At 40.4% G+C, this 13,845-nt stretch overlaps 1 protein-coding gene across 1 annotated transcript in view; it reads right to left on the bottom strand.

The window, feature by feature from the left end:
- GLUD1 (glutamate dehydrogenase 1) overlaps window positions 1-13,839 on the bottom strand; it is a 34,591-nt gene extending 20,752 nt beyond the window's left edge. Inside the window, exon 1 of the mRNA XM_029915807.1 lies at window positions 13,533-13,839. Within this exon, the coding sequence (XP_029771667.1) occupies window positions 13,533-13,773 (241 nt within the window). The 5' untranslated portion in view covers window positions 13,774-13,839. The remainder of the gene's footprint in view (window positions 1-13,532) is intronic.
- Window positions 13,840-13,845: the final 6 nt, after the last annotated feature.

Below are 13,845 nucleotides of genomic sequence, written 5' to 3' on the forward strand. Positions count from 1 at the left end.
TCATGAACCATGAAATCAAGACCTGAGCCACCCAGGTGCCCCAAGAAGGGAAGTCTTTTTAAAGATATAGCAGTTATCTGTTGCTACAGAGCTTGCTTCCCTGTTTTGTGCAGGCCTCTATTAAAACTGTCTTCATTCCAAGAGGTCCTCCCTGACCACCTTCTTTAAAATGTAAATACCTTCCTCATTCCTATTCTCTAGCCCCCCTCTACCTTATTTAATGTTTTACCACTGATTTCATTATTATAGATTTGTTTACTGTCTTGGCTTCCCCACTTGGAAAGTTAGCACCCTGAGGACAGACTTTATTTTGTTCAATGCTTCAAATCCTGGTCCTTAACATAGAAAATGGCATGCGTGTATTAGGCCTGCAAATAGATGATGAATAAACATATGATGAATACTTCTTGACTCTTAGAACTTAAGGAAAAGCCATGGTCACTAAAAATTCTGACATGCCTGTAAGTTCTAAACAATTCACCATCAATATCTGCATATATTACAAAAGGACTAGAAAGCAGTAAGAGGCAAAAGCACCAGGTCCTAAAAAGTTCCTCAGAAAATAAATAATAAAGTTTGTTAAGTAATATTAAGACTAAACATTTGTTTCTTTAAAACAAAATTGTGGTCGGTTAAGTGTCCAACACTTGATTTCAGCTCAGGTCATGATTTCACGGGTATGAGGTTGAGCCATGCTCAGCATGGAGTCTGCTAAAGACCCTCTCTCTTTAAACACTAAAATGGTTTTAAAGTCAGTGAAAATGCTACTCGGCAACGTGGCAAATGACTCAGTGAAAGCCATACTAGGCCAGCAGTCTGGACCGGGTGCGGGGTCGGGTACTTCCTGACCAGGTGAACCCAGCTCAGTGGCAACTACTGTGGGGTCTGCGGCACCGGCGCCTGCTCACCTGGGGAGGCACGGACACTGTTCTCCGGCTTCATCAAGACCACACAGGACAACGCACGTGAAGCCGCTGGCACAGTCAACAGTGCAATCTCAGCGATTACCACTGCTATTATCGGTATTACAAAGTAGTGGCAGGTAACAAAGAAATCTATGTTTTAAAAAGTCTAAACCGATAGGAGTTTGAACAAACAGCTTAATAAACCTTGATTTTACTGCTTTAAGATAAATTCACAAGGGTAGAAATATAGTCTGCTATTAAGAATTAGTATTTCTCTTATTATACAGGAAGCACTCTCTTCACTGCTCTTTGAGAGTCTGTGGAAGTAGTCATTAAGTTATTTTAATTTCCCTTTCTTTTTTAATTTTTACATGTTTATTTTTGAGAGTGAGGGAGCAAGAGAGAGAGAGAACGTGAGCAGGGGAGGGGCAGAAAGAGAGAGAAAGAGAGACAGATTCTGAACCAGGCTCCAGGCTCTGAGCTGTCAGCACAGAGCCTGATGCAGGGCTGGAACCCACCCACCTCCACAAGATCATGACCTGAGCCGAAGCTGGATGCTTAACAGACTGAGCCACCCAGGCACCCACAATTTCCCTTGCTTTCTTTCAAAACATTGCATTAGTTTCCAGTGTACCATGTAGTGACTGGACAATTCTGCACTACAGTACCCTCACAAGTGTAGCTATCATTTTCCTTGCTTTCTTAAGTGAAGGGAAAAGTTACTTTCCTTTATCCAGTGTTTAAAACTAATGCATTTGGTGGGAAACTAAACATGGCCTGAAACAGTAAAATTTACAAATCTGTTTACAATCCTATTATTCTAAACATTGATGCTAATTAGAAACTGGAACCCCTCCTAGTAGAAGAAGACAGTGTAAACAAAATGCCTGTGTTACTGCAAAAGTCCTAGAATGATGAGTCAGAAACTATGTATGTATAACAAAAAAACATGTTTCCACTGGATGGAAACCAGGCATTCTTGTTTGTAAAGTGAAGTTTTCTTTCCGAGCCACACCCATTGGAGAACTCAACTGCATGACACAAAAGGGAAGTAGTTACAGAAATTACCTTTCACACAAGCATCTTCTGCAGAATATGAGCCAAGGATGGCTTCTAGGGAACTGAGGCAAGGGAGGGGCAACAAGGAGAGGAGCAGGAGAGACGGAGATGGAGGAGGGGGCAGGGAGGGACCCAGAAACGAATGCAGGTGGTTACTGCCTGGGCGAAAGAAAAAATAGGTTTTCATTTCAGCTTTCTAATTAACCAGTGATACATCAATGTAGTTACTTCTGGAAGCTGGCAGACACACTGGCACAGGGTTATACTTAAATTGTAGTCTGGAAAAAACAAAACCCTTCAAGGATAGCCATAAATAAAATATTCTGTGTTGTAACAATGCTTGAGTTGAAACAAATTCCAGCACAGGAGCGTGTACCTAAGGGAAGGCCAGTTGCTTTGCTTCTTATGGGATTGGAAACCAAAGATAATTACTAAAAATAAGAGTCACCTAAAAATTCTTAACCACATTCTAATGGACACTAAGAGTGTGACCACAAAAAAGAAGTAACTCCCCACTCTATTTGTAAATCCAGTGGATTATGAGGTATTAGCACAACTGGGGTATGTGAGGGACAAAACGATGTGACAATGACCACCTGGAGTCAGTGCAGATCTCACAGATTGTACTTCAAAGTTGTAAAAGGGGGGAAATGTAGCAGTTTTGAATACCTACTGCATTTGAAGGATACGGAATTTGAAGACAAAGCCATTCAATAAAGCCAAGTAACAGGTAAGAACACACATATATACAAGAAAACCAAGAAACTTTAAGATGTTTAAAACCAAAGTGAAGCAAGAAGGATCTTATTTGCAGTCGGCATATTTTCACTTTTTATAAAAGCAAGCCTTTCCTTCTTTTCAGTGCGATGGCAAAGAAGGCTAAAAGTGAGCAGGACCACAGGGATAGGATGGGGGCACAAGGACAGAAATTAGAAGGACCTAAAATTTTATTCCAGAAATGGAAAGAAGTAAATTACGATTTTTTCCCATTCTGAAGTCCCACAGCCCTACCTATTAGCCTATGTTGCTAGCAGCATTACTAGTGTTTAAAAAGAGACTGGCTGGATCTTCTAACAACAGTGTTGGGAGGTGTATTAATGGAGGTGGATGCTTTCAATGAAAAGCAGAGTCCATGGCTGGTCAAACTAGAAAGGGAATGGGGTGGTGACAAAGGTACAGACCACATGGCAGATGTCCTTAGAAAGGAAATCTAAAATCAAGACCCCATTCTGACTGGCCTAGAGTAATCTGTACTTCCGGTTCACCAGCGGAAACTGAACACCACCCACAACAGTGTTTATTATTTATCAAACCTGGTAAAGCTGGAGGAAGGGTTGGTGGTAGAACTTTGAAATCAGACCTCTTATTCTGAAGAGTAATTAATTCTACCACGTAGTTATTTTGAGCAAACTGGTATCCAGATGTTTCAAAAGAACATTAATAAAATGCAGACATCTGCACACTACACAGCACAAAGCATTTCTCTGCCTTTTGACTTAATGACCAAAGATATTCCTTACTACCCCTTAAGAGCCTCACGATTGGTGTGCGGTGGGTTTTTCTAGGAGAAATCAAAAGCAAAAGCAAAAATTAGCTAACGTTGCTATAGTGATGAAGAAACCACACCAGCTCCTTACTTTGAAAAATTATAGAGAAAACCACAACTGAGTAGCTTGAATTATTTTTTCCTTTTGCTCACGGACTCAAAACCAAAAACATACAAAAAAAGCTCCTAGCAACTAAGTCACCACTGTTTTCTTGGTGATGAATCATTAATGAAACGCATTCATGACAATTCAAATGGTTTTAAGCATTACTTAAACCTGGATCTTTTAATAGGTCTTTGATTTCTTTATCACAAATTCAATTTCCAACTGCATTCTCTCACTTTTCAGAAAACCAAGGCTCTACCACAAGCACAGAACTCACAGAAAAGCAAAAAGACCTTAGAACTCTTGAAATGCACGCCCTGGCACTCTTGCCGTTTACTCACGAGAATATCTTTTCTCATTTAATACTAATATAATTTCCTAACGTGCCACAGTAACAAAATTTAATTACAAATGAGGAGAGGAGGGGAAGGAGCAGTGAGGAACTAGGACCCCCCAGCATGTAATGACCTCAGAAAACACGGGAAGTCTCAGAGAAAAATTCAGTTTTCACTGCAAGAAGCATTTCACACAGGAACAAAGGAACACCATACCCTCTAACTGCTTTTGACAGTGTCCATGTCTGTGTAAGAAGGCAAGGAACCACACACTTAAAGAGACAAACTTCATAATAAGTTCTGGGAAGCATATGTGTAGCTGATGTTGGAGAAGTGAGATGGAAAACATTTCACTTCTTTTCATTAACATTAAAAAATTATATAATACATGTGCACACGTTCATCGAAACTTAAAAATAGAAAAAAACAGAAGTCTTCCCTGACTACCACTAAGTAATTAATCCTAGTCTTCTCCTTACGGGGGACTGTTCTTGGTGATTTAATGTACTATATATCCTTCCAAATAATTTCCCTGCATTTAAATACATACTATTTATTGAACAGAGTTCTGTTGTGTGCCTAAGTATTGAACTTCCTGCCGAATGGATGGAGGAAGGTTTGTGCATTAAGAGGGGGATCCTGTTCACTTTTTCATAGACTGCTTATTGGGATAATAGCAGTGGACTTCGCCACACCTTCCTACCAAACCGGTCTTGAAAATGATGCTAGTAAAAGTGGTGAATACAAAACTGGACAACATTTAACATAACGATAACCTATTATAAAATGGTTCAAAGGGTAAAGTATTGAAATTACAGATATCCTGTTTCATATAAATTATTTATAAGTCTAGGTGATATTTGAGATGGGTCTGAAGAGGAAGAAGAGAATTGAGAATTAAAGGGAGAAAAGAGACAAGGGATAGATGGGCACCACAGGTAGAGTGAGTATATTTTGCAGGAGTTAAGATCGAGAAAATATAATGCCTGTATTTCCAAGTTTTGCTAAGGATCATTTTACACCAAATCTCCTTTATTTTCAAAACCAGTCTTTTTTCCCTAATAACACTTCTCTGTCCCTCTGTTCCTGTTTCTTTTCTCCTAACAGTGCCTCAGGCTACAAACTTGAGTTATCTTTGACTTTTCTCTCCTTCATTGATACATCCTACCTGTTAGGGAATAAGGTCCTTCCCTCAAAATGTTTTAGCTGCCTTTTGCTTTTCATTTCTTTTGTTATTATCATCTTATTCTCAGCACCTCTGCTGCCTAGCCCTCGGGGCCGTCCTGGATTTACCATTATCCACTCAACAAGCATAAAGGGAAAAAAGCTATTTCTGCTCGCATACTTCTGATGCCAAGTGTGTGGGGTTTCCACACCAACAACCAGCTCTCTAATTCTCTGTGGACACCACCTGGCTGCCATACACAATTTAATTCAATTTTGACACTGACTAGATGGAATGAGGTGGATTAAGGGCTTAGTTCCATAAGACTTGTCTTCATTTTAATCTCAAGTACTGGGTGCCCACAGTATCCATACTTTTGTTCGACTTGGCTACAAACTGGGTGCTCCCATACCCTCTCCTCAGTCCGATAATTTGTTAAAATGGCTCACAGAACACAAGTAAACACTTTACATATGTTGAATGGTTTATCATCAGGGTCCTGAGCACAGGAGTCTCTGTCTCCAGGTAACAGGTACACCATCCTCCTGACACACGGAGATGTCAGGAAAGCTCTCAGAACCTAGTGGTTTCGGGATTTTTACGAAGGCTTCCTCACATAGGCATGATGGGTGTTAACTCAATGTCCAACTCTTCTCTCCATGGAGGACAGGGGATAAAAGTTCTAAGCCACTAATCATAGCTTACCTTTTTAGTCCCCAGCTATCCCGGAACCCATCGAGAGTTGCCTCATTAGAACAAAAGATGCTCCTATCTCCCAGGGAACTCCAAGGGATTTAGGAGCTCTGTATCAAGAGCTGGAGTCAAAGACCAAATATTAGGACAAAGGAGGCTCCCAGCACCCCCATCACTCAGGAAATTACCAAGGATTTTAGGAGCTCTGTGTCAGGAATTGAGGGCAGAGACCAAGTAAATATTATGTCATAAAACCTCACTTTCTACAATTTACAAACACCCAGTCCATCCCTCTGACTCCATTGACACAGTCCTGCATCTTGCCCACACTCAATCAGCCACCGCCTTTATTTCTATCTAAAATGACCGTTCCCCCATTCAACTCCTATCCAGCCTTCCCTATAATGCAGATCAAGACTGTCTCTCCCTGGCATCTTCTCCGAACTCCTATTGTAGCAGTGAATTGTTTAGTGTTTTCAACCGTGTCATTTATTGACTGGTTCTGGGAAAGGAAAATGTAGAAATAGAATACTGAGCTAAAAGCAAAAGAAGAATGATATACATACCAGAAGGGATTTTAGATTCTGCTCTAATTTGAGGAAATCAATGAAAAAATATTTCAAGAAAAAAAAATCAGCTTTGTTTTCTTCTTCTTTCTTTTTGTTTAAAGCTTTCTTGTGAATAGTTCCCCTATCAAAGAGCAGGGTACTGGACACAGTGTAGGCAATTAAAAGACCTGTAACGAACAGGTTAACTATCAGAAATCCCCATGAGCTAAGGAATGTTCCTTGATTAAGCATAACATTTAAAGCTCTTGCCTGCAGAGAAAATTAACACATAATGGAAAAACTGATTTATTTGGAATAGTCTATAGCTCATCTAGCTTATTCAGTAAACCCCCTATCTGGGCGCTATCACCCTGGACTATTCCCTTGCTGTTTGTCTCTTGCTAAAAGGGATTAAAAAAAAAAAAAAAGAGTCTATGTAAATCCTATGAAGGTTCAAATGTACAAAATGTTTTTAAGGCCTGTGTTCACATATTTATGATAATGATACATTGGTAAAAGGTGTCATATTCCTGACAACCCTGATAATTTCCATTTGTGTCATCTTTCACATTTTCCTTTAGCCAAGAAGCAATTCAGAAAAGTTAAAAGGTCTGACTTCTCCAAGAATAAATTATCAGTAGAAATAGCAATTCATGACAACGTATAGCTTCTTAGATTTTTAAGGAAGAGGCACTCAGAAGCCAGCCATGTTAAAATGAGTCCATTGAGAACCCTTAAAGATACATGTGGTACTTATCACTTCGGCAGAGAAATGAGCTGTTGCGGCTATCATACCCAACCGCTCAACACCAGAGCTCTGCAAACCTCTTTCAGGGGGAAACTCTCATTAAAATGTTCTTCCATTGCCTAAGTAATCGGAATGAATGGACCCATAAAGATATCATATACGAGTGAGTTCTCTATGCACACTTGTTGGCATATACGTGTTCTTTCTAGGAAGAAGGCAGGCATTCTAATAACCTTTAACACATTTCAAATGAGCCCAAGTGTTGGGAATTATTGTGTGGATGACCCAGCATGGTCCTCAATTACTGCTTATGATACAATTTATAATTTTTCACATGAAAATCCCCAATTATGATTAAGAAGGTGGGTGCTGCTCATATGAGGACTTTAAGACACAAAACAGAAGAACATAAAAGAAGGGAAGCAAAAATAATATAAAACAAGGAAGCAGACAAAACATAAGAGACAAATACGGAGAGAACAAACAGAGGGTTACTGGAGTGGTTGTTGAGGGGGGAATGGTCTAAATGGGTGAGGAGCTTAAGGAATCTACTCCTGAAATCATTGTTACACTACATAATAACTAACTTGGATATAAATTAAAAAAATAAAAATAATAATAAAAAGAATACATGGCATTCTATCATCATGTGGCAAAAAAAAAAAAAAAAAAAAAAAAAAAAAAAAAAAAAAAAAAAAAAAAAAGGAAGGTGGGCACTGGAGTCGGAGGACGGGACCCTGTACCCCAAGTCCACTACTTAACTAGGCGTGTAACCTCACCAGAGGAGTCTTCCCCTCTTCAGCGTTGGTATCTGCATTCGAAAACCAGGGCCAACGTGTAGTTCATGAGGTTGTTATGAGGAATAAAAGCGACGACGCATGAAAAGCTCTTAGCAAAATGCCTGGTGTACACAGAGAGCTCAATAAATGTTAGCTGTTATGTTATCCCTTGCTTTGCCAGGTGACCTTTGTGGAGGCGGGATCTGCCCAAGTGCTGTTGCCTCGTGAAAGGAAATTCAGGTCTTGAAGCAGCCCTTTTCCCCTTTGTAAAACCTCTCCTGCCTTTATCGGTAGTATTTCCTACATTATCGTTCTTCAGTCTTGATAGGGAGTACTGCATTCTGTATTAATTTCTGCCTCAGCAAAGGGGAAAAAACAAGGATTCCTTAGGATAGTTAGGTCAGTTTTAGATAATGGCTTTGGTTTTAAAGTTGTTGACAGTTATTTCCTGGCAAAGAACTGGGGGGAAGAGCTGTTTTACTTGGCACTTTAGAACTATTATCGCTATATGAATATTTGAATGACATACATGTATTTTAACAGGAGTTTGTTGGGTGGAGCCAATCATGGGTCATTTATGAATTGATGTTCTCCACTAAGTGATAGTAGAGGCTTAAAATTTTTTCTTTGTATTATGAAAATCTGAGTAGGATGCAAAATAAATAGGAAAGACACTACAACATCCCAGAATTCTTCAACATCCAAAAGCTGATATTTTAGTCTTCATTGGTTCCTGGCAGAATCTTCAGCACCTTTAACATCACTGGACAAAACAAAGTTTCCTAAACAATCTAAATTATCATCAATAGTTGTCAGCCCAAGTTCTTCCCTCTATAACCCAGAAAGTTCATGTTCAAGTTTTATTTCTTAAGCTTATTAATAAACACTGCAAGTTTTATTGGAGTTGAATATACTGGTGCCTGTCCTCCAATTTTTGATGCCCCAATTCCTACGATGTGTACTCTGCATAATGAGGGGGCAGTGTGGGCACCATTTATGCTCCTCCATAAGGGCTTCTTACTGCCAAAGCAAACCAGCTACATGGATTCCCACCAAATGACGGCAAGACTGAATGGTGAGCTGATACATGGACTCCACTGTATCTTAGCTCTTGGTTCTCCAGTCTATTTGTGAGAGGAGGGTGGTTTAGAGGCATGTGGCTTCCATGAAATTAAAAGGCCTTTATTATGGCAAAAATAGTTCTGGATTTAATTAAAAAGTATTAAAAACAACAGTAGTGACACCACCGCCAACAAAAGTTTCAGGGATGAGGGCTAGGGGTAAGAACACATTGCAATTACCTAAAAAAGAATTTTTTTTAAACGCTTATTCATTTTTGAGAAGAGAGTGAGACAGAACGTGAGAGGGGGTGGGCAGAGAGAGAGAGAGAGACAAAGGATCCAAAGCAGGCTCTAGGCTCTGAGCTCAGCACAGAGCCCAACGCAGGGCTTGAACTCACGAGCTGTGAGATCATGACTTGAGCTGAAGTCCCATGCTTAGCTGACTGAGCCACCCAGGCACCCCATACAATTACCTGTCTTTTAACTGAATTTTCAGATTGTGTTAAAACCTAAATTTATCTACAAAGGCTACATTTTATCTTGTGGAAGCAGATGCAGGCACACACTCACGCTTTGAGAATACTGAAAAGTGTAAGAGTTTATTCAATGTTATCCAAGTTTTGGGGCACCTGAGTGGCTCAGTTGGTTAAGTGTCCAGTGTTAACACAGGTCATGATCTCATGCTTTGAGGGTTTGAGCCCCATGCTGGGCTCTGTACTGACAGACAGATCAGAGCCTGGAGCCTGCTTCAGATTCTGTGCTTCCCCTCCCTTTTTTCTCAAAAAGAAACAAACATTAAAAAAATTATTAAAGAAAACAAAAAACCAAAGTTACCCAAGTTTTGATGGTTGTCAATTCAACACAGCAGAAATGAGTCAGAAACATTTTTTTTTCAGAGAAGGCAGAGGATGTGTCATTTTAAAACAGTAAAAGTACTTCCTGTAGTGCTTCTCTGAAGTGCCATCATTCATCAGACAATTATATTCAGAGCATGAGGGGACAAATACTACACAGACCTCAATCCCTGCAGCCTCCCTGGCCCTCCACCCCTACATCCTGTCCCCCAGAGACAAGAACAAAGCCTGTCTACCTCCCACTGTTTCTTGTTTGCATTTTGGTTCCTAAAAAAACAACTCAATGGGTTAACATAGCTTATACATTTTTTTTTGATACTGATACTTATAATTAAACAAAAGACCTAGGGTCAGTGTATCAGAGTATTCCATTTGCAGTCAATCAACTTCATTTAAATAATGATGACTTTAGAATGTTGTATGATAGAAGGAAGAATCAGTAACAGGGAATTTGGGCTTAATAGTTTTAATATGAAGAAAAGAAGCTGGGGGAGGACAAACTGGGAGAGAGTTAAATTGCTCCCAATATCAATGAATTGCTATTATCAACCTGTACTTCTCCCTCAAAACTGACTTTTAAATGATAAACTTCCTTCTAAAATGGTATGTTGGTGTCAGGCAGAAGCATGGCCAAAAAAATACAGAATTTATTCTGAGAAAGTTAACAGGAATCATCACTGACAATGTTTTCAAACATTTAAGGGGGCACCTGGGTGGCTCAGTCAGTTAAGCGTCCGACTTGGGCACAGGTCATGATCTCATGGTTTGTGGGTTTGAACCTGCATCGGGCTCTGTGCTGACAGCTCCAAGCCTGGAGCCTGTCTTTGGATTCTATGTCTCCCTCTCTCTCTCTGACCCTCTACAGCTCATGCTGTCTCTCTCTCTCTTCTCAAAAATAAATAAAACATAATTTGAAAAAAAGTCTTCTCAAAGCAGAAATTCCCACACTATTCATCTTTGCTGACAATACTAAGACTTCTCTTAAAACTTCCCTTCAGAGCCTATAGCATACTCTTGCAAATCCTGATGGTTTCAGTTAAATATGCTTTGTGGGAAAAGAAGCAAAAAACTAAAATGTATTATTAAATATTTACTTGGAATAAAGTACACATCAGCCACCCCAGGTCTGAAAACCACCTGTTTCCCTTACACAGATTATAATCAGGTTGTTATTTTGCTTTAACCTTGAAAATTTTATTTCTGAAAACTCAGGTAGAAGGTCGCTCTGGAGGAAAGATTAGATTCAGAAAACTGAGGGTTATGGAAACTATGAAGAGGAGTAGACAAGGCGTTTTGTTTTTTAGAAGAACTATGGTAGAGAAGGCATTTGAGGAGGTGAGAGCACAGTATGCTAAAGTATGCCTAAAAGGGAAAGATTTACTGAAGTCACAGGAATTATTCGAAGCATCCTTAAAAAATTCAATCACCTAATATATTCTGTATTTCTAAGACCATAGTACAACCAAAAAGGTCAATGGCTTTCTTATAAGCAAAAAACCCCCCCAAAACCTTTCATGTTTAATCGGAGACAAAAACCACCCAAAATAAGGTACTCTTTGAATATGTATTCTCTGCAGTGAGATGAAGATGATAATGGAGAGAAAGATCCTGGAGTGTTAAGAAAGAAAAGCATGTTCAAGTTTTTATGATCACCTATTTAGCACACTGTTCATTCTGTTAAGCACACTAAAATATTTTTAAGGACTATCAGGGCTATATAATCCTCCCCAATCTCATCTCCATAAAGTCTTTCAAATTCCTTAAGATAGTACATTTATATTGCTTCTCGGCCTTTTGGCTAAGATCAAGTATAGATAGTGCATTTATCACTTTATAGCGGACGATTTTCTTTCAAGTTCTGCTATCTTGCAATGCTTGCTATTAATTGTTAATTGCAAATCGGTTTCTCCATGTTATATGCTGGGAGTTAATAGTGATTTCAGTATATGCCTTCTGGGTAAATGGGATAAACTGAAGAGAGAATTGTATCTTACACTTCCAGTACAAGCAAGTGCTATAGTAACAGTGCCTCAAGAGGGTCGATGTAATTTGTTGCTAGGTTCAATATTTTGATATGAAACTGCCTTGGCAACAAGAGGGGAAGGACTGACAAACTGTGGTAAATTTTAGTTGCTTTAGTGAGTTTGTGGAGTTGTGATTTATAAAGAAAGGAGAGGGCTTGGCATATAAAGAACAGAGGAATGTAAAGAACTTGAGGGAAACTAAATTAGATTCTGCTGAAAATATATATAATGGTTTATTTGTGTATCTTTTAAGGGACTGGAAAATACTGCCAGCAGGATAGTAATATAAACTAGACGTCCATTTTAAAGACACACTGCAGTTGAGTATTTGCTAGCCTCTCTATTTCCGACATCCTTTTTGCTTTTCTTGGGAGTCTAAACGTGTATTCTTGGTTGAGAAAAGAAGAGAGTGGTAGGAAGGAGGAAGGTGATGTAGGAGACTCACTGTGTACCTTTTATATAATTTTGGAGCTGCAAAGGGAAATTAGAGGTCAAAGTGGTTCAAACATTAGTTTGGGAAGAGGAAACAGCTAGAGGATAATTAAGCTCTAAAGGTGTGTCCTTTAAGAGGGTGGGGTCAATGCAAATTTAACAAGTAAATCATTAAACAGTTTCAGGCAACCTTTGTTCCCAGGCTGGGAATGCCAGCAGAGTTCAAATTTTTCTAGTAAAGAGATTTCTAAAAAATATCATTACAAGTCAGCTAGTATAACAGAACACTGACAGGCTTGAGACAAAGGGTCCTGCCCAACATCCTGTGCTTATCATTAGCCAAGCAGCCTCCAATAAGACTTCACCTCCCAGGGTCCTTTATTCAACATCATTTTTTTTTTTTAAATAGAAAAGAGGTGGTTTTACCTTTTTTTTTTTTTTTTGGTTATGTTTTAAACTACAGGATAACTTGGTGACTACCAAATAGTAACCGATTCAACTCCTTTCTTCAGTACTTTATCTTTTCCCCAAGCTCAAATCTGGTGCTAGCCAGGACCAGTCCACACCCCCAGGGCTATTTCATTCCATTGGCTGGCGGGCCGTCCTGCATTCTACACCCTTTAAGATTTACTGTCAGGACGCCCGGTGTTTATTTGTTGGAGATGTTAGGTTGCTCATGTATTACTTTGTTTGTGTGCGCGCGCGCGTGCGCACGCACGCAAAACTGAGGCTGTCGGGGTAGAAAAACAATTTAAAAGGCCAACGGTGTAATTAAATTAGTAAAATCATTTGGTTAGTAACTGTCTAGATTTCAAAGTTACAAGACCATTTACTTTGTATGTTCCTGTATTATTTGTCACTGATGTAAAAATGAGTGGGAAAAAACCCGGAAATAACTATTTCATAGTTTTCGTTCGGGTGAGTCATAGATGCTCACAACAACTTGCAGAGGCACAATCAGATGGGCCGGTCATTCCCATTTCTAGAAGTGCATTTCGCCAGGATCCACCCTGGGTGTTACCTACACTAAGATCAAAAGAAGAGCAGTGCAGCATCTATTCCGCAAACAGTATCCACACTTGCAGACACCCAGGATGATGGCTCACGCGGGGAGAAGACAGGACCACTACGTGGCGGTTTTCGGGAGCAAAACCCACCATCCGTGCGAGACGGACTCGCCTGCTGCTGGGGGCCGGGAGGGGGAGCGTGGGAGGAGGCCAGAGCCCGGGCCCGGCAGGGCGGCGGGGAAAAACGCGAGGGGCTCGGCTGGAGCTCACCTCCCTTGCAGGGCGTGCGGTGCTGGCTGTGCTGGGCTCGGTAGCCTTCGATGACCTCCCAGGAGCCGTCGTCGCGTCGGATGGGGAAGGACAAGCTCAGCACATGGTTGCAGGGCTTGATGATCCGCAGGATGCCGCGCACCCGGTTTCTCTTCTGCTCCTCGCTCTCCCGGGTCTTGAGGTCCTCCACCAGCTTGTCCTCCACGATGCTGGCGCCGCGGTCGAAGAAGCCCTCCACCATCTTGAAGAAGTTGGGGTCGTCCTCGCGGTCGGCCGCCGCCTCGCTGTAGTGTCGCCGGGTAGGCGGCGCGAG

The sequence above is a fragment of the Suricata suricatta genome, chromosome 2 (assembly GCF_006229205.1).
Source record: "Suricata suricatta isolate VVHF042 chromosome 2, meerkat_22Aug2017_6uvM2_HiC, whole genome shotgun sequence".
Taxonomy (NCBI): domain Eukaryota; kingdom Metazoa; phylum Chordata; class Mammalia; order Carnivora; family Herpestidae; genus Suricata; species Suricata suricatta.